This window comes from Myxocyprinus asiaticus, chromosome 37, assembly GCF_019703515.2.
Source record: "Myxocyprinus asiaticus isolate MX2 ecotype Aquarium Trade chromosome 37, UBuf_Myxa_2, whole genome shotgun sequence".
In the NCBI taxonomy this organism is placed as follows: domain Eukaryota; kingdom Metazoa; phylum Chordata; class Actinopteri; order Cypriniformes; family Catostomidae; genus Myxocyprinus; species Myxocyprinus asiaticus.
Genome location: NC_059380.1, coordinates 1,102,501 through 1,129,813, shown reverse-complemented (window position 1 = coordinate 1,129,813; position 27,313 = coordinate 1,102,501). Strand labels below are relative to the sequence as shown.

At 38.0% G+C, this 27,313-nt stretch overlaps 1 protein-coding gene across 3 annotated transcripts in view; it reads left to right on the top strand.

The window, feature by feature from the left end:
* The first annotated feature begins 2,401 nt into the window (after positions 1-2,401).
* LOC127428084 (contactin-associated protein-like 5) overlaps positions 2,402-27,313 on the top strand; it is a 120,848-nt gene continuing 95,936 nt past the window's right edge. For all 3 annotated transcript variants that reach the window (XM_051676149.1, XM_051676152.1, XM_051676151.1), the window contains exon 1: positions 2,402-2,527. In XM_051676149.1, the coding sequence (XP_051532109.1) occupies positions 2,449-2,527 (79 nt within the window). In that variant the 5' untranslated portion in view covers positions 2,402-2,448. The remainder of the gene's footprint in view (positions 2,528-27,313) is intronic.

Below are 27,313 nucleotides of genomic sequence, written 5' to 3'. Positions count from 1 at the left end.
ATTAGCTGCGTTCGACAGCCATTATAAGAAAAAAAAAAATTACAAATAATTAGATCATTTGTCTAAATAAAATTCTCCACCATTAAAATCATAATACAATGTCTCGTTGTATCTGCTCACAATTTCTATTGTAAGGAATTAGCTGTAATAAGGAAATTATGATTAATTCACTTATTGGAGTAATATTAATCTCATGGCTTATTGAAAATAATATCACACATATTTTAGGTATAGATTGAGGGCTGGATCTTTGAAAAAATCAAGTGACAAGATTATTTAATAATTAATTAATAATAATTCCTTACATATATATAGCGCTTTTCTAGGCACTCATAGCGCTTTACATAGTATTGGGGGAATCTCCTCAACCACCACCAGTGTGCAGCATCCACCTGGATGATGCAACGGCAGCCATAGTGCGCCAGTACGCCCACCACACACCAGCTATTGGTGGAGAGGAGAGTGACGTAGCCAATTCAAGGATGGGGATTATTAGGAGACCATGATAGATAAGGGCCAGTGGGGGGAATTTTGATCAGGACACCTGGGTTATACCCCTAATCTTTATGAGAAGTGCCCTGGGATTTTTAATGACCACAGAAAGTCAGGACCTCGCTTTAACATCTCATCCAAAAGACGGAATTTATCAAAGTATACCACAGTCAAATTATCTTAAATTAGCATTGAATACAAACAAGACTTTATTGCTAATCTAAACATAAAACTAATCTAACACATACAAACATGAAACAGGTTGGTGAGTAAAGTGAACAGAGTAGCTTGACTGGAAACGATCAATACAGAGAAAATGAACTTTATGGAGTCTGTAGACAATGCCTTGAGAACCATTGATACTTAATTCAGTCTAACTCGATTTGCAATTGAGTAGCCCAAATTATATTAGAGAGTCACTAGCACTTTCAGAAAAGTCTGGAGATGTACTTGCGTTTCCTTGTGTTGCTTGGTTCTTTGGCTCTTGTAGAAAGTTAGGGTGATTACGCCAATGTTTTTGGACTTCTTGTTAAGATCGTGGATAGTTTGTTGTCTGTTGCATCGATGGATGATGAGGGCTTCGAAGCGAGGTCTTCCGTATGGAAGACTTGTGACTCCCGTCATGTGTGTGTCATAGCGCAGAGAAGAGAAGGGCTTCCTTGGAACTTTACTTTGAGCCTTCCTGGACATCTACATTGCACAGAATTGAGGGACAAAAGGCTGCAAGCCACGAGGGCCAGAGTGAGGAGCTGAAGAGGAAGTGGAGCACGGAGAAGCCGAAGAAGAGAACTCAGAAATCTGGATTCCAACTTGGGGTTGTTCAAGCTTGCCTTTTAACCCATTCAGTTTGTTCACACCCCAAAGAGACTCTTAGCCAATCAGAGGTGGCTTTTCACATGGTCACTTTTTCTGTCCTTTTCAAAGTTGATTTACAATCATTTGTGTAAAGGATTTAAAAAAATTCCCGCTCAAAATAGTACATTTTAACCATACAGTTTATATCTTGGATACAACTTAATATATATATATATATATATATATATATATATATATATATATATATATATATATATATATATATTAAAAAAAAATTAACATAAACATTCCTGAAATGCAGAAAGAATCGCAACGATAGTAAACATGATGTGCTTTATCATGAATAGTTACCATTCTTAGTAAAATGACATGAGTAATGTAAGATTAAAGATTATAATCATCGATTTTTCCGTTATAAGTTATTACAAATCACTACACATATTATAAAAGGTACATCAGGATATAACCATTATTTTATCAGTGATAAAAGTGATCACAGGTCATAACATCATTTTCAGAATTATCTAGTATTGTGTACATTTTGGTCCAAACGCATTCTGTGCTTTGTATAGGGTTAACTCGGCAAAGTACTGTGACTTTGTTTGAAATGTTCCTGTATTAAGATGAGATGTCTTTGTATTAGAATCGTGCAAACACGAGGGTCTTTAGCTCTATGTCTTTTATTGCCATGACCTCTGCCCTTAGGGTCTTTTTGCAGAGGTTGTTAGCTGGTCATTTTATGGGGGTATTTCCTGAGTTACAACATGTGTGAGGAAAGATCTTGGTGGTCCACAGAGCTCTCATTGTTTTCAAGAGGTTGACACTCTACAGATGTCACGGTCATAGATTTGTTGGCTCCAAGCTGAATTTTCTCATAGGCCATCTTTGTGTAAATCCGATGCTTATTTTTTTTATATTAAGTTCCTTCAGCGTGGAAATTAATATTTTCTTCTGCCCATGAGATACTACAGGAGGGAGAGAGAGAGAGGAGGGAGAGAGAGAGAGAGAGAGAGAGAGAGAGAGAGGAGGGAGAGAGAGGAGGGAGTCAAAACGCAGCTGTCACAGGGCTCAGTGTGTTTTTCATATGGTTGCAACGGTCGGAGGCACATCAGAAGTGTGGAGCGGAGTACTTTTCCAAACATGGGATTCCATAATGGCATCGGAATTTTCCTCCTCACAACGTTGAGCATTTTAACTTCAGTTTTATCGGCAAGCAACTGTGAGTACATGTATTTATTATGTAAATTACTATGTAAAAATAATGGTTTATTTATTAAACCTCCTTTGGACACATCAGAATTGTAAAAATTCAGTCAAGCTCCTCACGGAACAACAACAGCAACAAAAAGCTGTCAAAAAAATTGGATGTTCAGGTTCAGCTTCATGTTAGTGACCGACCGATATCATAAGGCATCACAACTACAGTGTCTTCATTTAGTATTAATGATTTATTAATAAGCCCAACACAAAGTGCATATAATTCAGAATAACTGCTTATGATTATCTATTCATGTTATCCGTATTGTATAAAAGATAACTTTTCTAAGATTGTTGTGGTGTTTTCACTCACTCGATGTTGTTTGGATTTGGGTTTCTTGTGCATTCATCAAAAATCAAATTTTTTTTCAGTTCGCAAATGTCTAATTTTCTTTAGCATTACATGTTTTAATGTGTGTTTATTTGTGCAGCTGTTCTCTTACTACTGAAATAAGAATATATATATATGCAGTGCATGAATAAAAGTTCAGATGTAAAAACAGAAATTATCACATAAAAAAGGAAGAATGCTCCCCTGCTGTAGCATAAAACAGATTTGTAGAGCGTGATGCTCATCTTTCATGTTTGATATCTCTCTCTCTCTCTCTCTCTCTCTCTCTCTCTCTCTATAGCACACACACATACACATGCACTCTCACTCATATACAAACAGACACGCACGCGCACAGAAAGGCACTTCTTGAGAAGTCACACGCTAAATTCCATCATTTCATCATTTAGGGAGCGAGCGTGCAATGGGAGGAGTACTAGAGAAAAATGCTGGTGAAGCTTTTGAAGATCTGCCCTAATCTAACAGCTTTAGACGCACAAACGAAAGGAGGCAGTAGTGTGTGTGTGTGTGAGCATGAGATTGTGTGTTTTGGGGTTCAGTATATTATAGTACATTCACATGTGGCCCAAATCTATTATTTTTTTCATTCACTTGCAAGGGTGTTGCCAGGAAATTACTTTTGGGTGGGCCTCAATAAAAATGGATGTGCCAAGTTTTCATCCATATTTTTTTTTGACCAAATGTTCCTTAACAACAGAGAAGCGGCACATTCAAACAGTTCTTTCACACTTTCAGAAATCAGAATTTATGCATTTTTTAAACACATTTTAAACTAATTTATAAATATGAAATAAGTAAAGAATAATCTCTAATATTCTGGGTCTAAATTGGGTGGGCCCAGGCCAATCCAGCCCACCCTTGGCTACGCCACTGCTCACATATGACACAGATCTGTTCGGTGAATAACCAAATGTGCATTGGATCTGACATTTTCGAATCAGCCTTTTTTTTTTTTTTTTCGCATTGTGACTTTGGTGTGAACAGCCAGGTCAGATTTAATGTTTTTTTTTTTTACATGAATCTAACTAAACATTTGTCATTTGTGCACTTGATTTACAGTATTTGTAGAATTATGATTGTTTAAAACTTTTAATTGTGAATCACATATTTTCTAGTCAATGCATTAAGTTATTTTATTGAGGAAATAAAATTATAGGCTTATAGTTTCAGTTTTTTGTATTTCACAGACTGTATCTAAATGTGAATGCAAGCAAGTTAATGGAAATCTGAAATAATTATAGACAACAATTCTTCTTAACTTACATATAGTAAGTTTATGCCATTTTCCCTGTTGTCCTTCGATTTTATGGTGTTTTGCTCAGATTCAATGCGCTTTTGGTTATTCCACTACAGTTACAATTTAAATAATTGGTAATAAGAATACAGTTACATTCAAAAAGTATTTAGATTACTGAAGTGATTACTTTGCATTTTATTGTCATTTATTTCTAGATCCCGACTGATATGGGATTTTTGAGACCGATACCGATTTTAGAGAGGGAAAATTCACCGATTACCGATATGGTGACCGATATATATAATTTTTGAGCTGGAATGAAAACAGACCTTTTCTATGTGGATTTTGCACTGATATGACTATGCAAAGGTACTCAGAAGGCTGATTTCTTAAATATTTTTTACCAAAGAACATTTGACATTATTATTATACACTGTCAACAAATTCTAGAAATGAACACTGAGAAAATAAAGAATAAATAAAAATATGATAAATAGCTTAATTAACATCAGTACTGTTTAGTATCAGTCAAATGCTGACCATTAAAATAAAGAATAAATAAAAAATAAAATAAATGGCTAAATAAACATCAGGGGCCGGTTTCACCAGCTATATATAAGTTACAACTTAGCCTAGTTGGCGTAAATGGGCACCAAGTCACAGTTTACGCACTACTAAATATTTGAGCGTTGCACCATTAAATATATGTAGGACGTAACCCTACGTATAAACTAAATATTTACGGAAGCCTCTGACCAGGAGTAACTGATGGAATAAAAAAGCAGACTGATATTTAACGACATCAATGATCTCATGTTTTGCGTGACAGGCTTCAGTCCTTTTGACATATATGATGGTGTTGCATAACACGCATTTACATTTACGAGAGAGAGAAAAATACTTGCTTTTAAGCGGTTCTTTAGCATGAAACCGATCTCAGAACCACGTCAGCTCAGAATCAGCTCTGTAAACAGTAGAGTCGGAGCGTGCTCTGCTGGACAAACTACACTATGACACCAATTCTAAAGCACTGTTTTCTGCATTATATGTTCTGAAAAAAGTTTTCATATTGGCGCATATTGGTAAAATAAACGCCGATACAGATATATCAGCCAACTGATATATCGGTGAAAGGCTAATATCGGCCGATAATATCAGCCAACCGATATATCGGTCAGGCACTATTTGTTTAATTTAATATTTAGTCCTTTCAGATGGAAAACATTTATACATATAAATGATGTGATCCAAAGTGCATTTGAACAGCGGTGAAACACTTTCTTATGATGTGTTACATTCACACGAGCAGACAGAGAAGTACATTTGAAGTAAGTTTGGAGCAGAAGAAATAGAAATAAACCTTGTGTAAATTGTCAGCTTTATGCTAAGCTAAAATGCCATTTCTAGCCATTTTACATGCACATGTTACCAGACACAATCATATTTTTTTACCAAGAAAATTCACATTGGGGGGGCCTGGGTAACTCAGCGAGTATTGATACTGACTACCACACCTAGAGTCGCGAGTTCGAATCCAGGGTGTCCTGAGTGACTCCAGCCAGGTCTCCTAAGCAACCAAATTGGCCCTGTTGCTAGGGAGCAGCCATGGCCCATGCATTTTAAGTCTATGAGAAAAAAAGATATTTATTTATTAGTCATGTTATGCCAGCAGAGAAGGCTTTGCTGGCCCTGAGAAATCGCCACTGCTAGGGAGGGTAGAGTCACATGGTGTAACCTCCTCGTGGTCGCTACAATGTGGTTCTCGCTCTCGGTGGGGCGTGTGGTGAGTTGTGTGTGGATGCAGCGGAGAATAGTGTGAAGCCTCCACACGTGCTACGTCTCCACGGTAACGCACTCAACAAGCAACGTGATAAGATGCGCGGATTGACGGTCTCAGACGTGGAGGCAACTGAGATTCGTCCCCCGCCACCCGGATTGAGGCGAGTCACTACGCCACCACGAGGACTTAGAGCGCATTGAGAATTGGGCATTCCAAATTGGGGAGAAAAAAAAAACGTTGGATCATAATTTCTTTTTTCAAGTAAGACCTTTGATATTAGGGCAAAAATCATATTCTTGATAATCATTTGTGTATTGTTTTCCTGTAAAAAATATCTAAAAATCCTTAAAACAAGATCAGTTTGATTGATCTTGTTGCAGAAACAACACTGCATAAGATATTTCGATTTTTCAGAGAATGTATTTTTAACATGTGCATTTTGTCTTACTGTACTGGCAGAGTTTTTATGGTCAAAACAAGTGAAAAAATCTACCAGTGCTGAAGAAGTAATCCAAAGTATTTAGATTACATTACTGACCTTGAGTAATCTAACGGAATACATTACAAATTACATTTTATAGCATGTATTCTGTAATCTGTAGTGGAATACATTTCAAAAGTAACCCTCACAACCCTGTTGTATGTATATATATATATATATATATGCAGAAAATCAGATTTGGGTAACATTCAGCTGCGGTGTGAACGTTGCCGAATGTTTAGGGGTGCAGTAGAGGAGTGTGCAGAATGGCCTTTGATTGTTTGGAATTCAGTGTGTACACGTGATTGGTGTGTGAGTGCAGTAGTGTGACCATGTTACAGTGTGTTCATTTGGGGTGCAGCAGTGTGACTGGTGTAAGTGTTGTGTGAAGAGTGATCTGGAAGGCTGCAGTCTACGAGCAATCCGCACCGCCCGTGTCAAGCAGAGGTGATACAGCTTCTGTAAAACAGAGAAGTGGCGTTTAACTCGCACCCCGCTGAGAACAAAAGCCCTCGGCGGTTTTCAATCTGTCTCTCACAGACTTCAGCGCCCACAAACAGGTGTGTGAGTGATTGAACTCCTGGACCCTTGCCAGGAGAAAATAACTCTCTTTTAGTAAGTTAAGCTTTTGAAAAGGTGCCCTGAAACAGATTGGAACTTTGAGATCAGGGCCATATAAAGGAAGTCAAACCATGCTTTCAACAAAATGTTAGCCTCTAAATGACAGGCAGCAAAGGATTTTACATTCCACTTTTCAGCATTCTATGAACAAAGCTGTGATTAACAGCAATTTCAATGTAATATAACACAGAAAAGCAAAAATGCAGCCAATTCTGAATGGTGGTGAGGTTTCTTATAAATTTGTAAAGGGGACTCAGTGAAAAATAAATAATGTATTGGATTTACTTAAAAAGTGTGATGCAAAAATGCTATGTACAGTATATATAATTTTATTATATTCAACGTATGGTCATTTTATGTCAGCACAACTAGAAAATCTTTATTAGAAATACACAAATGTATCAGTTCATTCAGCTTTGTTTACTTAAAAATGTATGACACACGAATAAGATTTAGCAACTAATAGCAAGTTGTTTCAAATGAATGTTTATATCACAGATTCTACTTGATATACTTGGCTATAAAAAAATTATAATAAGTGAGGTCAGGTATCAAACCTGACTCCCCAAACAAGTGCACATAAGCTATGCATATTCACATGCGCAAGGAACAAATACATGGATGGTGGCATGCGAGAGGACTTCTGATTTTAAGGGAATGCCCCTGGTTTACAATTACACTGAACAAAATTATAAACGCAACACTTTTGTTTTTGCCCCCATTTTTTTGAGCTGAACTCAAAGATCTAAGACTTTTTCTATGTACACAAAAGGCCTATTTCTCTCAAACATTGTTCACAAATCTGTCTAAATCTGTGTTAGTGAGCACTTCTCCTTTGCTGAGATACTCCATCCACCTCACAGGTGTGGCATATCAAGATGCTGATTAGACAGCATGATTATTGCACAGGTGTGCCTTAGGCTGGCCACAATAAAAGGCCACTCTAAAATGTGCAGTTTTACTGTATTGGGGGGGTCCGGGGGGGGGGGGGGGGGGGTCTGAAAACCAGTCAGTATCTGGTGTGACCACCATTTGCCTCACGCAGTGCAACACATCTCCTTCGCATAGAGTTGATCAGGTTGTTGATTGTGGCCTGTGGAATGTTGGTCCACTCCTCTTCAATGGCTGTGCGAAGTTGCTGGATATTGGCAGGAACTGGAACACGCTGTCGTATACGCCGATCCAGAGCATCCCAAACATGCTCAATGGGTGACATGTCCGGTGAGTATGCTGGCCATGCAAGAACTGGGATGTTTTCAGCTTCCAGGAATTGTGTACAGATCCTTGCAACATGGGGCCGTGCATTATCATGCTGCAACATGAGGTGATGGTCGTGGATGAATGGCACAACAATGGGCCTCAGGATCTCATCACGGTATCTCTGTGCATTCAAAATGCCATCAATAAAATGCACCTGTGTTCGTTGTCCATAACATACGCCTGCCCATACCATAACCCCACCGCCACCATGGGCCGCTCGATCCACAACGTTGACATCAGCAAACCGCTCACCCACACGACGCCATACACGCTGTCTGCCATCTGCCATTTACAGTGAAAACCGGGATTCATCCATGAAGAGAACACCTTTCCAAAGTGCCAGACGCCATCGAATGTGAGCATTTGCCCACTCAAGTCGGTTACGACGACGAACTGCAGTCAGGTCGAGACCCCAATGAGGATGACGAGCATGCAGATGAGCTTCCCTGAGACGGTTTCTGACAGTTTGTGCGGAAATTCTTTGGTTATGCAAACCGATTGTTGCAGCAGCTGCCCTGGTGGCTGGTCTCAGACGATCTTGAAGGTGAAGATGCTGGATGTGGAGGTCCTGGGCTGGTGTGGTTACACGTGGTCTGCGGTTGTGAGGCCGGTTGGATGTACTGCCAAATTCTCTGAAACGCCTTTGGAGACGGCTTATGGTAGAGAAATGAACATTCAATTCATGGGCAACAGCTCTGGTGGACATTCCTGCAGTCAGCATGTCAATTGCACGCTCCCTCAAAACTTGCGACATCTGTGGCATTGTGCTGTGTGATAAAACTGCACATTTTAGAGTGGCCTTTTATTGTGGCCAGCCTAAGGCACACCTGTGCAATAATCATGCTGTCTAATCAGCATCTTGATATGCCACACTTGTGAGGTGGATGGAGTATCTCGGCAAAGGAGAAGTACTCACTAACACAGATTTAGACAGATTTGTGAACAATATTTGAGAGAAATAGGCCTTTTGTGTAGATAGAAAAAGTCTTAGATCTTTGAGTTCAGCTCATGAAAATTGGGGGCAAAAACAAAGGTGTTGCGTTTATAATTTTGTTCAGTGTAGTTACACTCAATCGACAGCATTTGCAGCATAATGTTGACCCCCATAAAAAAAGAAGTTCCTCGATTATTTAAAAAGAAATTGGCAGTTTTAGTAAGGTTTTCACAATGGAAGTGAATGGGACCAGTCCATAAACATTAGAGGGATAGTTCACCCAATAATAACAATTCTCTCATCATTTACTCACCTTCATGCCATCCCAGATGTGTGTGCGACTTTCTTTCTTCTGCAGAACACAAATGAAGATTTTGAGAAGAATATTTCAGCTCTGTAGGTCCATACAATGCAAGTGAATGGTGACCAGAACTCAGAAGGTCCAAAATCCACATAAAGGCAGCATAAAAGTAATCCATACTCCAGTGGTTTAATCCATGTCTTCTGAAGTGATATGATAGGTGTGGATGAACAACAGAACCATATTTAGGTCAGTTTTTACAACAAATCTCCACTTTCACTTTCACATTCTTCTTCTTTTGTTTTTTGGTGATTGCATTCTTCGTGCATATCGCCACCTATTGGTCAGGCTGGTCAAAGGTGGAGATTTATATTAAAACAAAAAAAAGGACTTAAATATTGATCTGTTTCTCATTATTTTAGTGTGATCAAAATGATTACATGGTTTACAGGCATTACGTCGTCATGATCACAAAGTAAAGGTATTGGATATTACTTGACACTGATAAGGTTAGCAACGGATTTTACCGCTCTGAAATCATGTTAACATGTATAATGTTTGTTTCTTATAGCTATACTTGAGACTTTTAACATTTTTGGATTGGCTACAATTACTTCCATTGTAAGAGCCTCAATGCAACTGTGATTGTTGCTTGTTTTGTTTTATTTGTATTTTTCTGTGCTAATCAACATTATGCCACACATGCTGTTGATTAAGCTTAACTTGTACTGAACCTGGAAGGTTCCTTTAATAAATAATATTATAATCAAAATGTTCAAATATACCATCTACTCACTTTATTGCAAAAATAAAAACATGCAGCTGTGAAATAAGTATTCTTCGTATTGAGCCAAGAGGTCAATGTGATTGACATTTCAATATCCCATTGATCACACGTCGTCTTGACACAAATTTGCAGGTTGGAGTTCACCAAACTTGAACTTGAATGCTTGTTTTTCCTGTTCGGTTGCGTTTGAAAGGGAGTACATGCTGAAAAAGTTTGAATGTACAAAAAATAAAAAATAAACTGATCTATAATGCACTCACAGAATGCTAGAGACATGTTTTACATGCCTGCACAGAACTGCTTCCATACTGTTTGTACGTAAACATGTCTTCATGCTCTTTTATAAAATAGAAAACATGCCTGCATTAGCTTACAGCTGTTTATGTAGATTAAGGAATTTAGACAGCCTAGTTAGATTGAATTATGCTCTTTCTGTGTGTTTCTGAGTCATGTTTACAGACTATTAGTGAGTGTTAAGAGTGTCCTGTGGGTGTTTATGGTGCTGTTTTCAGTAGGTTTTCACGGCATTCATAAAATGCTGGAGGGAGCGCTTGCTATATTTATAACCACCTGTGTGTGTGTGTGTGTGTGTGTGTGTGTGTGTGTGTGTGTGTGTGTGTGTGTGTTTTATATGTTTCTCTGTTAAAATCTGGTGACAACATGGCCCACCAGTAGTTTTGCAAATTTACTGAAGGTTTTAAAAATTTGAAAGTAAAATTCATAAACATATGCTATAAAGCAGTTGAGTGCACATGCACACAGAGGCAGATGTGAATCCTCTGGGACAGGACAGAGGTACCATTCTTCTAATCACACATAATGTATGTAATTAAAATGGTTTCCACCCTAATGCCAGGACCTATGTTGCATCAGATCCAGCTCTCTGTGCTGGTGTGCAGAAGTGCCTAAAATCTGAACAGAAAAGGTCCAGAACAGACATTCAACCCGAGACAGAGCAGTGCTTTGGAAAGGAGAAAAGGCAGGAATTAGGGTTGGATGGATCCTTACATAAAATATTGCTAAATCAGCTAATGCTCTTAATTATAAAAGGACCTTCTAATCTTCTAGGTACAATTCTAATATATATATATATATATATATATATATATATATATATATATATATATAATATTTTACAAATACTATTTCCATTATTTGGTCACTATTTCCATTATAGCTTTTGAAAAATCAGTGTTCAAAAAATCAAATTCAGTTTATTCCATCAATACATGTCTTGAAAACAAAATACAGTATATGCAATTTCCTTACATGTTTATAGTGTACATTAATTATTTGTACTATTTACAAGTATTTACATTGATATGTAGAGCATGCTAAATAGGTACTGTCTCTTTAAGAAATTGGTATCAGCCAGTGAGCACATATTAATGAGATGGGACGTGCACATATATACATTGTGTGATGTGTGATTAGAATTAACATGAATTTTTTTGTTTTGTTTTTGATCAACAACTGACTGTAAGGAACAGAAAGGATATTAAAAGAGACATTATTCAATGACAAATAGATTGTGTGGATCTCATCTTTGGACACACAGAATGAGTCAAAACAAACTTTTACTCTCAAAACAAAGTGAAAGGATCTCACTGCTGAACTTCTTCACCACTATACTACTCAATCACTGCTGCGTGAAATCTGAACATTTCCAGCCAGTGGCTAATAATTACAGACATTTTTAATCACATAGCGCAGAAGTTGTTCGCATATGCGAGTGATTTACTCTCATTGTACTGGTTTGCTCATAAAGTAAAAGATCGATCTTGGGATTGAAGAATCGATATATAGAGATCATTCAAACAAAGACTGCGATGCATTGGAAAATCAGTATTTTTACCCAATCCAAGTGCTCTCCTGAGGTTGACAAAGACAGAGAAACATCATCTGGAGTTGATTCACACTTTAAACAATAAACTAAATGTAATTATAATGTATTAATGGGTTTGTGTGACTTTATATGTATTTACAGTAAATGAAAACAATGTTCTGTAATTGTTAATAAATGATAAATAAAAACAAAAGTCATAATTTGCAGTTTAGGCGTATCAATTTTATAATTAAATATAATGTTAAATGCATAATAAGTGAAAATAAAATATAATAATAATGGCTAAAATTACCAATTTGTTCTCAAAAAATTGCAAAGAATTGCAAAAAAAAAAAAAAATTGTATATATATATATATATATATATATATATATATATATATATATATATATATATATATATATATATAGATTGGTATCGAAAATAAAATAAGTGGTTTGCCCATCACAAACAGGAACTTAATTTCAAATATACATTTTAAATTTGATTCAATTCGTCCTCACACATCCAAAGCAGCAGAAGTGTGTATATAATCAGAAATGGCCCATTTAAGAATTCTTGGAATATTTGTGTGAGTGGCACTGACATCACAAAAATAATCAAAATACAGTGTAGGAGATCAAGTACGACTGTTTGCTGCTGACCCTTAAGCTGTGGGTCCAATCTGTGATTTCTGCTGTACGGCCCAGACACTTGCTCAAATCCATGAGGAATTATTGTCAAACTCCACTGGGTTTGTTCAGGACATATTTCATCCTAAAATAACTATTGTCATGTTTTTGATTTGACTGTGTCCTTATCATTTTGTATCATTTACTTCCATTGTCTGATGCTCTTGTGTCCCTCTTCAAAAGATCAATGCCTTTATAAAGGGTGGTGGGGAAGGTTCTGTATGAATTATTATTATTTTGTATAGGTTTAGCATTATTGGGAGGTAGGGCTGGGTAAAAATATTGAGTTTCTGATGAATCTTGATATAGATTATTTTACTCTATGTGCAAACCACTACAAAGTGTGTAAATCACTCACATATGCAACCAAATTTTGCGCTGTGTGATTAAAAATGTCTGTAATTATTAGCCACTGGCTGGAAATGCAGAGCCGCAAAAACCATATATGCAAGGTATGCAATGCATAGGGACACCATGTAAAACGGGGTGCCAGCGGCTCACTAAAGGTGGTGCAATTGGCCTCCTCGACCCCTCCAACATCTAAATGGTACCGATGCTGCTAGTCGACACTGGAATTACTAGTCCATTAAAGGTGCAGTATGTAAGATTCAGAAACCCTTGTTATTAATGACACCTGTGGCCATTAAGTGAACTGCAGACAGCTACCTGTTGCTCGTGCTCGTGCACACACTCCATAGGGATGTGAGAGAGAGAGCATCGGCCAAAACAATGTCGTAACATACAAAGAGACTGAACGTGACTCACCGACATCATGCTGACAGATGAGGTAGCATAATTAAAATTACACAGTTATGATTGTTTTACTACAAACTTTGAGACTGTATATTATATTTGACTCTCCAGTACTGGAACAGGGCTAAAGCAAAGTGTGGATATAGACAAAGTGTGGATATAGGTCTGACTATGCAAGACTGTAGTTTGAAATAATCACTTCTCTTTGCATGATACATTGACTGCATTTATACGATAGCCTATGTCAGCATTAGTTAGCTAGTCAGCTTTATCAATAGCTGTTAGCTAAATTTGGTGTATGATGACAGTAGTTGTTTATAAAATAGACTGTATGTGGCAGGGCGGAGGGCGGGGCTGGGTCGTGATTCCGCACACCCAGCCCCTAATTAGGCTGATTAAGCCCGAGAGGGATAAGGGCGACCGGAGACGGCAGTGCGAGAGAGAGAGAGTTACAGGCAGTTGTCAGACACCTATGTGTGTTTGTCTTTTTGCTTAAGTTTATTATTCAAATATTATTTATATTGTTAAGCCGGTTCTCACCTCCTCCTTTCCATTGAACTGTGTTACGTACACTGGTGCCACAACCCGGGAAGGAGGAGGGATGTGCCGTAGGAGAGTCCTCGCCTCTACCATCCACCCCAACGGTGTAGTCGCGGCCATCCGCCAGGGGATGGAGGAGCCTGGCCACCTGAGAGTGGAGGAACAGCTGCCGACCGTGATGGGAGGAGGGGCTCCTAGCCGACCATCTGGAGTGGTCAGGGCCGCTGCCAGGGGTGGAGGAGACCCCTACCAGCCGCTAAAACGTGGCGGGGTCAGAGAACCGCCGACCGCGATCGGAAAGGTGCTCCTAGCCGACCGCCTGGAGTGGGAGGAGGGAGACCCCTTCCGTCCACCGGAACCGGATTATTGTTCTTTCCCTCCCCTTGTCCCCTCCCAGATCCAGGAAGACAGGGATGACCTGCCGGCAGATGGAGGTGGGGGGGGGGTGTATGTCTTGCCAGGGGCTCCCCCGGCCTGAGAGAATGAGGGAGGAATGTGGCAGGGTGGAGGGCGGGGCCGGGTCGTGATTCCACACACCTGGCCCCTAATTAGGCTGATTAAGCCCGAGAGGGATAAGGGCGACCGGAGACAGCAGTGCGAGAGAGAGAGAGTTACAGACAGCTGCCCGACACCTGTGTGTGTGTTTGTCTTTTTGCTTAAGTTTATTATTCAAATATTATTTATATTGTTAAGCCGGTTCTCGCCTCCTCCTTTCCATTGAACCGTGTACATTATAAATATGCTGACACAATTCAGTATTGATGTGATTCCATCATAACTGTCATTTTGATATATCGATGCACTACTGTTTTATAATAAATGTATATATTTTCTGTATAACTTTAACTTGCTGAATAATTACAGATTAACATTGTTTATGACAGTTACTGTGCAGGCAAGATTAAGTTAGCTAAAATTATAGAGATCAATCCTTATGGCACTATATTTCACATGCTTTGCAGTTATGTAAGTTTACCTGTCCAATAAGAAGAACTCCAATTCAGGGTTGGTTTTGATCCCCAAAACCGAACGAAGGTCCCTCCAGGAATCGAATGCCCTGCCGATGTTCACTCTAGTTTTCGCTCGACCACGATCACGTTCCCACTTAGCCAGACGGGATTCAGTAGATAAATGTTTGTTTGGCTTACTCTGAATTTGTGTAGGAGTTGGTGTTGTGCTGGGAGCCGGAAGTTTGCTGGATCCCATCTCTAAGATAACGTTACCTAGTGTTGCAGTTTGTTGTCGCTGTTGAATAGTGGAAGAGAAGCACTGAGGCTCTCGGGAACGCGCATAAACGTCACATCCTTTGGATTTTCCCGGCAAAAGTGACCCGCACCCTTCGCATGAAAATCAGTCTACAGGCTTTAATAGGCAACCTAGGAAGTCCGGGAAGGACTCATTTTTTAAGTTGCATTACAAGCCGTTCACACATTGGCAAAAAAAAACATGAAAATTGTTACATATCGCACCTTTAAACTGTTCAACATTTTTACACATTTTTACGCTTTATATTTTTACAAAGGATGCACTTAAAATACTGTCATCTTAATATTACACATTTTAAATATAATTAATAATACAATTATTAAAAAGGAGGATATCTGCAGCAGATGTACAGTATACGAAGTTTCATTTCACCTCACGCTGCACGTGCTTCTTCCCTCACTCACTCGCAGCGTGAGCAGGAAAATGTCCTCTCGCAAGACAAGCAAAGTATCCATAGAAATCACTTGGTTGGTGGTGGTGCGGGAAACGGATTTCCGAAACGCTGGCTTGCAAGTCGCTATGGATGTTTTCAGATTTGAGTCATTTTTAAATCTGTGAGTGATTGCAAGGGCAAGATAATCGCCCTCGAGTCAGGTCTCATCTTTCAATGGGCCATGTTCTCATCAAAAATGCTGATCAAGAAGGCAATTTTAAATTATCTGTTATTCTGTGTGAACAAAATGTTTAGAACAATACATTTGGTTTATTATACATTTCTCACAGGTCTATCATTTTTACATCTTAACTGTTATTGGTTAACGTTTGTAACCGAACAGCTGTCATATTAGATCATAGACTAATGCATGTGAAATATGTGCAACTTTTCAGCGCATTTTTTCTCTCGTAGATTTGGCTTACCTGTTAATTATTTTCAACAATGAATTCCATTAAGAACAGGCTATTAGAGTTGCTCTATTGGTCCTGCACTATTGTTCAATTGTTTTCATTGAATATGACTGTATTCGCTAACGCTGATTCAATGAATGCATGTCATGTTTTATATTTAATGTGCAATGGTCATAATACAAGGCAAGCACGTTTCAGTTAAATGCCCCTTTTCGGCAGAATTTAGTGCCTGATGTGGCTGTTGGAATAGATTAAGTATCTTAAATGGGTCGCATAAACACACAATGTTTTTTGACTGTTTTCGGTGGATTTCTTACTTTTTAGACTAGTCGTTTCCACAACATCAGTGAAATTAGTAGTTCCGCACATCCCTAATTCTAATTACACGTAGCACGGATGCGGTAAAGAAACGGTGAAACTCTACTTGCTGAACTGCCGCCTTTCTTAAAGAGACAGTACCGTTTTAGTACGTTCTACAAATCGATACCTGTAAATAGTACAAATTATGATGCTATGTGATGGAATGCATGGATTTGTACATTTTTAAAAAGCTAAAATGTGACAAATTATGGAAAACCATTGACAAAATTTGCAAAATGAATATGTTTGTAATGTACCAAATTAGAAGGTCCCCTGTAAAATTACTGGGTTAGGGTTAGGTGAGAGAATTTCTTTCATATGTTAGAAAATGCATATTATAACTGAAATGAACCCAACTGATTTGGAAATTAATCAAATCAAAATTGGAATCGAATAGAGAGCTTGTGATTTGGAATCGAATCGGAATACCCAGCCCTATTGGGAGGTGTTACTAGTAATATGACATCTTGAGAACAGCAGCGGTGAGCAGTGATGGCAGGTCAGTCAATAGCAGAGAGCCAATCAGAACAGTGGGCATTTACTGTCAAGTCTTAAAGGAGAAGCAGCGCCAGAACCATCTCTCTATTTCTATTTCTTAGAGGAACGTGCTAGATGATTTACTCTAAGAAACCAGTTGGGTGGGGGAGTTTGGCAAAAGGGCCGTCTCTGATGAGGCCTGAGCCCAGTCACACACAAATGAAGATCAAAGAAGGCAGGCAGGGATTTAACAGAGATTAAAGCAAAGTGAAGGACAAACAAAATCCTCCCCAGTTTTGATGAGGGGAAATTAAGGCCACAGCTCAGCGTCGGATGAATACAAACAAACAATGTGACTGCCAAATTACACATCTTAGAAAAAAAAAAAAGAAAGAAAAAAAGTGCATGGCATGCACATAACATGCTTTCAGGCTCTCCAGGATTTTCTGTCCATTTTTTTAAGGCCAGGAGCAGTTGGTAAAGACAGAGTGTTGTTCCTTCAACAAATATCTCCCAGCTTGAAGGGTAAGGGTTGGATCTTGTGCCCAGTTTCTACCATTTCAGCAATAGAGCACTACAGTGCCCGCCCACTTTTTCAGCCATCTGGGTTCCGGAAGTATTTTCCCCATTATTTTTTGTTTGTTTTTTGCATTGGCTTTTCATAAAATCCTCCATAATAGTTGTGAAGCAACCAGCTCCGAGGTGAATCACAACAAAAGTATTTGAAAATCAGATAAAAACTCAAAAGGTACAAGATTGTGAACTTAAGCCAAGCTCACACTTCACAACATGCAATCAGCACCCGGCAGACTCAAAGTCTTGTCTTCCGTCGCGCTGGTGCGCTCACTACAGTACTGATAACAGACTGGATATATCAACTACACAACCATTCATCTTCAACTGAGACCCTGATTAGTACCTGGTATTAAGATGCATTTTGAGTGATCTGATCACAAGTGTAGGGGCGAGATATATCACGTTACACCTGATCATCTGTTTTGATCCCTTGTGTTCGAATTTCGAAGGGAAAGTCTTCGACTTCATGAGAACATATGCATCAATCATAACATCTGATTGCGCAAGACAGTAAAAGAAGAGAAAAAGGCATGTACAGCAGAATTCTGAGTTATTTTAGTACATTACTGTAACTGCTTCTGATGTGCGTGCTTCACATATCTGTGTTTATTTTATTTATTTTTATTATTAAACGGTCAGTTACAAACGGGACAAATCTCAAAATAGTTTGGATCCAGTTACAACTTTTTTTGTGTCGTCCCATTTCATTCACAAACTCACGCAGTTTATTCATGATAACGTCAACAAACATGAAAGTGTGTCTTGCACATGTTTTTGCGCTTATTTGCACTATTTGCAAAGGAAAACAAAACTATTTTAAAAACAGCAGATGTGGGTGATATTTTATTGTATTTTCTAATTATGTTCTGTCTCCTGCTATCTAATACCTTCTCTATTCCTGCGATCTCTATATATTTGATTGGCTTTGGCTCATTTTTCGGTCTCTCGCTCGTCGGGACAGTGCGCACTAGGGATGCACCGATACCACTTTTTCTCTTCCGATCCGATTCCGATATTGGAAATCTCAGCATCGGCCGATACCGATCCCGAACCGATACCAGTGTTGTTTTTTTGCATAATCAGTTTAGAATATCTTTAAATCATTGCGTGGAACTAATTGGGTGTGCTCTTTAATATGTAAAGAAACACAAACCTTTAACTACACATTATTTCAATATAAATGTATAACTTATTAAGAAACACTTTATTATTAACTAGTATACTAGATAATGTAGCAGCAAAATTAACAGTAATTCCAGTATAAGTCTTCAGTAGATGACTAAATTTTTTCAACTTGTATCTGGACTTTAAAGGATTTAGATCTCTTTTTTGTTCAATTTAGTTATAAGAAATCAGCTCACTTTTCACTCACATAGTTATTTTTTGGAACCCATTCAACTTAAATATTATTATAATTAGTAAACAAATGATAATAGTAATATATAGTAATATATCTCTATCATGCACCTTTAACTTTTAAACCCTCACGCTTTTATTTTGACATTCTGAACTCTCCAGGAAGTCCTGTATGTGTCTATTTGTAGGCAAGTTCACAGTAGTTTAATTCGCTTCTTATTCAAATTCTGGTAAAATGCTCCTCTGGTGCCGTTCTAAACGCGTATTATAAATGAATCGAACTATTGAGCATCTACATCTGAGATGTTGTTCGTGATTAGCGATCAAATATTGTGCACCGTGAGAAGGTTAAAAATAGGCGTGCGTGTGTCAAAAGAGCAGCACCATTCACTGATGCATTTTATATATTTACTTATTAAACGCAGCCTTTTGTGATTTGCAGTGCTATCGCACATCTTCAAGTGGCTTTGATTAAAATGCACGAGTCATATGAACTGCTTTAATGGTGTTTTTATGGTTCTTTTATGTCATTTTTGGAGCTTGACAGTAATGAACATGACTAACACACAGTATTGGATTTGGATCGGGCTCGTCGGACTGATACCCGATCCGTTTAAAAATGTCAGTATCGGAGCCGATACCGATCCAGGTATCGAATCGGTGCTTCCCTAGTGCGCAAATCTGACGACATGATGTCTAAATACTGCATCTAGCTGATTTAAAATCTGATGAGGGCACAAACTACAATTCCATGAAGCATTGTGCATGAATAAAATGGGGAAAAAATGAGGGTATAAAAAAAATTATTTTAGGTTTATGATTACAAGTATAGAAACAATATATTTTATGTTATTGCTAAATATTCCGATATGTACAAATAGATAACTCGTTTAAGGATGAAGAGACACAAACTCCATTACGTCATTCATAGTGCGTCATTAAATTGGGCGGTGGCTCCTGGGCTAGTTTAGCAAACTATGTTGGCTGCAGTTCTTTGATTGGTGAAGCGTTCTCTGCGGGATCATGGGTAATGTAGTTGTTCACCAAGAATTCCGCTATCAAACATGATTTTTAAACAATGAATTTGAAATAATGTGGACTGATGGCTTCAGCGGAAGCATATACCATCGATGAACAACCTGGGAGCTCATGGTAGGTCTGGCTTTAAAGGTGTAAGTTATTGTTGAAAATCAATATGTCCGTGGAATGAAATGAATGGGACTTTTACTTCTGGAACCAGACTGTTGTGCTCTATACAAGTAGGCAATAAGCAGTGTTTGGAATCCGGATTTTCCACCTCTAAAGAGGAAAATATATGTAGGTAGTAGATGCCTCTTCTGAAGTTTGAAGCTCTATTAACTTGCATCAAACACCACCTAAAATGAAAGCTAAAGGACCAAACAGAGTTATTAATCAGGCAATTCTATCAAGGCTCCTGCAAGTCCTGCTGTCATTCTGTGGGGAGATGATAAATACAATGACTGGCAGAAACACAGTTGAAACTCATTAATCTGCCATTAATCTCCCACGTTAATCAGCAATATCGTGGCGGCCCATAAGATGGGTGATCGATCCCGCAAGCTATAAAAAGATATGAGCAGTGCAAGCTAAACAACTCTCAATGTACGTTCATTAGACCTGAACGCTTCAGATGTTTAGCACAACCTGTCCTACCGCATCTCTTCTCTCTGTGATACTTTTATTCACTTTTACTATTGTTAAAAAAAGTTCAGTGATCCCTTTACAGCAGGGGTTGGCAACCATTTTTGACAAAGTTTTTTGCCACATCAAATTTATGATTAATTTTTACACACAGACATTTTTTTATTTTACCTTTATTTTGCCAGGAAGTCCCACTGAGATCAAACATCTCTTTTACAAGAGAGACCTGGCCAAGGTAGCAGTCATATGCCTCCACCATATTCATTATGATGCTCTTAAATTCATCAATGGATATAAATAAGTTTAATTTGAGATCTTTCTGTAGATTATTCCATGTCCAAGGAGCATAGTAGGATAACGCAGTTTTCTCCAGATCTGTCACAACCCGGGGTACATTAAAAAGCAACCACTTGGAAGAGCGCAGTTGATAATTACCAATGCTGAGACAGAGAAGGGTACAGAGGTAGGCTGGAAGTTTACCTAGTATAGCTTTATAGATAAAAATATACCATTGCTGTTGTCTGCGATTGGTCAATGATGTCCATCCCACTAAATTATAAAGAATACAAAGGTAAGAGACTTTTCAATCTTTATTTTGAGTTTCCTAACTAGATTAGGAATATGTACATTCAATAAAAGCTTGTTGTCTATCAGTATACCCAAATACTTGTACGAGCACACCCTTTCAATGGTATTACCATCGGACATCAGAATTCTAACATCATCAAGCAGCTGTAAACGAGCTTTTGAGAAGACCATAAACTTTGTTTTCTGAGCATTCAAAATCAATTTAAACTCAGCAGAGAAGTTTGTAATGACTGAAATGCAGTCTGAAGCTCTTGCACTGCCTGCACTATGGAGGAAGCATATGTATAAATTACAGTGTCATCTGCATACAGGTGTAATATTGCTTGAATGTCGTTACCCAATTCATTTGTAAAAATGGAAAACAAAATAGGTCCCAAAATGGAACCCTGGGGGACACCTTTAGTTATCTCAAGAAAAACAGATTTATGTCCCTCTGCATAGACACACTGAGTTCAATCTACAAAATAATTTCTGAACCAATTAAAAGCCTTAGAACCAAGACCAGCATTCCTAAGTTTGTTCAGCAGCAATTCATGGTCCACTGAATCAAATGCCTTAGACAGATCCACAAATAAGGAAGCGCAATGCTGTTTTTTGTCCATGGCACCAATAAGATCTTTTGTCACAGCCATAGCAGCAGTAATGGTACTGTGACCAGTTCTAAAGCCTGATAGAAAACCACTTAAAATATTATTATCAGATAAAAACTGTTTTAACTGCACATTTACATGTGATTCAAAGATCTTAGCCAGGACTGAAAGTTTGGAAATCGGACGGTAGTTGTTCAACTCTGAGGGGTCTCCACCTTTATGTAAGGGGTGAACATAAGCAGCTCTCCATATTTTCGGTATCGAATTTGTCAAAAGACTAAAATTAAAAATATAAGTAAAAGGGCTTAGCAATAAGATCTGCTGACATCTTTAAAAGATGAGAACCCAGATGGTCTGGACATGCAGACTTTTTGTGGTCAATGTCTTTCAGAGCTTTACAAACTTGAGCAACTGAAATGGGATTGAAGTCAAGCAAATCCTGATTTCCATCAATTTCCGTGGTGATAGAACAAGGAACTGAGGTATTTTCATTTGTGCTATCAAATACAGACCCAGCATGGATAAAGTATATGTTAAACTGATTGACAACATCCTTTATTTCCTCTGAACCAACCAGAACACGTTCAGGAAGGCTTGAAGCAACATGTGTACTTGACAACGTTTTAATTAATTTTCAACATTTTGAGGGGTTATTTAGGCTCTCTGTAACTGACTTAAGATAAAACTCTGATTTGGAATTTCCTAACACAAGCAATTGCACAATGATTGCTAACGACATTGCAAAATATGCCAATTGTAATTATAAGATGTATTCATTATAATTAAATCAAACAAGGTAGATTTATTTTGTAATTTGGGATTTGGCCTTGTTGGTGCATTAATAAGTTGCACAAGTTTTAAGGAGTCACACAGTTCTTTAAAACAATCTGAGGACCCTGAAAGCCAATCCCAATTTAGATTACCCATAAGGATGAATTCAGAGTCATTTAATTTATGTACAATATCTGAAATAGATTTAAGAGCATCGTTTGAGGCAGACGGGGGTCTATAACAGCCAACTACAGTGATATGAGAATCCTTTGATACACCCACTTTGACGGCCAAGACCTCACACTGTCAGACAGAGTTTCAGAGGTATTAAGCTTGTATTTGATATACATGGCAACCCCGCCTCCCTTACCAACCCAATCAGTTCTATAGATATTGTAACCATTAATAAAAATGAATTCATCATTTACCGATTTCTTAAGCCAAGATTTGGATATAACCATTAAGTCAACGTTTGTCATATTTGCCCAGATCTTAATCATATCCATTTTAGGAACAAGACTTCTAACAGTTAAGTGTATAAAACAAGTCCTGTTCTACTTTTAAAATCTGAGGGAGTAGGCCCAGGATTGGGCTGCACATTTCCAGACAGCATCAATAAAAGCATAACCATACATCGCAATTTTGATTTGACAGAAAATGGTTTATCAGTGTGTAAGTGCCGTCACCTACGAACTGTGAGGAGTCCTCTGAGACGATACAATAGTCCTTTAACAGCATTAGATTCTGAAGATACAGGATCTCATTGACTTGCACTTGAGAAAGGTAAATCTTCAATTGATGTCGTGGACTGATTGACTGGTGATATGACCCAATAAATTTCCTCTGAGAAATTGAGAATTTTCTGTAATGTAACATGGTGAATTTACTCTCCCTGTTATGCCCATTTAGTTTATTTAATCCAGGGTTGCATTGAATAAGCATCAAACATATAAAAAAGTACATGTCAGCTTAAATGCCATTTTGATAAGGACAGACCAGGTAGCAGTGTAGGAATCTTAAACTGAGCAGTGGAGGTGGTTGAATCCACAGACCAGGAGAAACACAGTCATTCCATCTCATCCAGGGTCTACATCTAATTCAGTTTATGTGCTAAAAGGCCATCAAAATCTAAAATTCAGTAGCAGAAGCAAGTCACCCAGAGGATCCGTATAATGCTGTTATGGCTCCCATGGGTGCTGTACCCTAGCAGGTGGATTCCAGGTAGGCCTAGACTTCAAACAGTCCAGATTTAGAGTTATATGGTAATCCAGTAGCATCTAATAAAAGAGTATCATCCAGAGATCCTGAACTGAAAAAAAGATGTTGTCCTTGGAAAATACCACTCATTTAGGCCCAAATAACATAGCATATCACACATAGAAACATTTTTAAAAAACTCAGACCTCAGGCACTGACACACAAACAATGGACTGACTTAGCTGCCATCTTGGATTTGGTGTGACCTGATACTAGCTACTGGCCAGGTGTTATAATTACACTAAAGATGGAGTGTTTTACTGAGCATTTGACCACTGGATTTACAAAAATAATTTATCTTTTAAAGAGACAAAGGGAAAAAAATAAAATGTGCAATGTCAGATCTAAAGAAGCATATGGTGTGCTTGCATGTATTCTCACCTTTACATTACATAACTAACTCCTGAAAAACACATTTTAATTATTATTTCTATTATCCTGTGTGACATATGACCCTAAACCTAACCCTAACCCTTACATCACTGTATTTGGAAAGGTTTTGTCCATCAAACTCATCAAAATGCCCAAATACATGTCATTCCGTATTCACAATCTAATGCACACATAAATGCCAAACCGATTGCATTAGCACAGTAAAGTTAATTTAGTGTTATTTTTATGAGACGCCGGGCTATTTCTTTTCAGGAGTTTAGAATTAGTTATTCAGAAAGCTGTTTGAAAACTGCGGTAGTGGCCCAGAAAAGAAACACTTTTGCAAAATAACTAAATAAATAAATAAGATCCTAAAAATGGATGTCCTCATATGTCCTTAGACAGCAGGACTAAGTTATGAAATTTTAAATAATACCAAGTTATAGAAAGTCATTTTTAAATCAAATAGTTTATTATGTGTCCAGGAGTGTTGGTTATTCATGTTTTTGAGACGTTATAGACATTTCAGCTGATTTTCTACAAAGCTGAATCAATAATTCTGATTAAAAGTAATGATCATCCAATCACTGTCAATCATGTTTAAATAAAATGATACATTATAAATTCTGAATCTATGTACTGATTATCATTGTCTCATGTCTGTCAAACATGTTGAGTGATCCAAACATCATCTGCAGCCTGAAACTGAACTTTTGATCAGATTTTAGGAGTGAATGCACTTAACTGCATAGAGAGCTATAGGATGCTCCCTTGCTCCCTATTTAGTGAGTGACTTAACCTCCAGTGTGCTGTCTGTCTGCACTGGTCTCAGAACAGTTTGAAATGCACCTTATTTTCATCCTAACTTCATATAAAGCCTCTGAAAGCATTTGGATGAACTCATTGATTCTCAATGTGATAATGCGCAGTAAATATATAGGATATCTTAGGGGAAAAAATAGCACTATAGTCATAGTAAGCAGTCATTGTGTTTAACAGCGTGCCATTTCGCGATAAATCAATGACATTTTCGAAATGGCATATCGGATGAAACTAGAAACTTTTATTTTTTGACTCAAACAGGTGTTAATGTAAAAACGTAATAATGTTTCTTACCAGATGTCGTTCTCCCAAAGACAAACTCCATTGTGATCGGCCCCATGTTGTTTTGTCACATGACCCGGTGTGTCAAAAGTTTAACCCTTTAATGACATCCCAGAGTGTCCTGAACTGAGATCAGTCAGTTTAAATTAAATTAAATTATGCATAACGTATAGCGAAGACAAAGCATGATGTACACGCATGAGGATGCGGAGTCGCACGAGGTTAAATGATTTGGTTTTCCCAGCACTATATGTGAGACGGGACGGTCCAGGTGAGTGTGTTTGATCACTCCCTTGGCTCCATTGCTCATAATAACGTTCGCAATATAATGTGACAAATGTTGCGTTTTGTGACTCTACAGCACTAATCATTGGAAAATGCAGCTCGTTTATTGGGAAATTTAGTTAAGTTAGTAGTGTTGCTGCTTTTAGTTGACCACTCATTTACACAGTTGACAATATATTCTATTTATAATTTACTATACTGAAGTAGCATCGGTTCATAAACAAGTATTGTAAGAACAGCAAAAAGTCAGAAAAACAAGGAGTTTTGAAATGCAAGAAAGCATCCTGTGTGAGCGGCTCCTAAGGTTGCCCACCCCTGCTCTACACTCTACACACTGACTTGTTACCTGCATTCGTCTATTCTCAGCAAAGTCTCTCTGACTCTTTTCTCTCTGTTGTCCAACCCTCTCTTTTTGTGTGTTCATGTGGCCACCTGATTAAAGCACTCCTGCTCCCTCATGCTGCACTATGCCCAGCACAGTCATAATGACTGACCTTCTGAACAATAGCCATGCGGATCCACTCTCACAGACCTGTCAGACCCACTTTTCTGATGGCCTAAAATTCTATATAATGTCTGTCATTCGGCTACTTCAAAATGCTGCTGAATAAATTTAAGTATGCCCTTGTTGCTAGGCAAACACTTTACTCCACTGGCTCTGTGGTTCCTGTCTTCAATATAAGTGTATGTTGATGGGGTAATAGAGATGGGCAACTGTAGATGTGATGGAAAGGTCAATAAGATGTTCCTACTGTAGATGAAAAGGCTTGTCTGTTGTTTTCAAGAGAAGTGCTTTTTTGACAATGAAGGGCCATAAAGCATTTTTTGGTAACACTTTGTTTTAGGGATCGAAATTAGACAGTAATTTATGACTAAAAAAACTGACTTGTAAAGGACTAGTTACGGGCTTGTTTGGAAGGTATTTATTAGGCCTTTGTTCGTTGATTTCTTACCATTGCCTAATAGCCTCTTTACATTTCTTTTATTTTAGCAATGATCTTATTAGGTAAAAACAAAAGATGCCAATAGCTAGTAAGGTGCAGAATACATCCTTAACAGGTTCTCATTATACTGTGTGAATGTGCAACTTATAAGTGTAAGATAAATATAGAAGGCAGAGACTTTTGCTGCTTAGTGTAAATAGCAACAAAAAAGCATCCTCTTTGCACTAAGGGCACATAGTGTTAGATGCTATTTGCACCCCTAATTACCATACAGGATATGGGCATCACTGCAGTATGTTTATTGTGTTTATTTAGAGTCCCACAAACACCCTACACCTACCCCTAAACCTAACCCTAACATTCCATGCATTGTTGAAATACTATATGCCTTCTACATGTATGTCATATATAAGATAAAGGTGCACATTTAGACCGGTTGATGAGGTGAAAGGTGGCTAGCTTAGGGTACTTCCACTGAATGCACTGTTAGAAATGGTTTAAGGGTTTCCAAAGAATATTTTATTAATCTTTTTAATTTGAATTCCAAGAGTAGATGTCACATACAGTACACCAAATACTCAGTTGGTCACAAATCTGCTGGGGTGATCTATTCTGGGTTTGCATTGTAATATCTGTATTTGATTAGCATTCATGAGAGAGAGAGAGAGAGAGAGAGAGAGAGAGAGAGAGAGAGAGAGAGAGAGAGAGAGAGAATGAATTCATGGTCAGAAA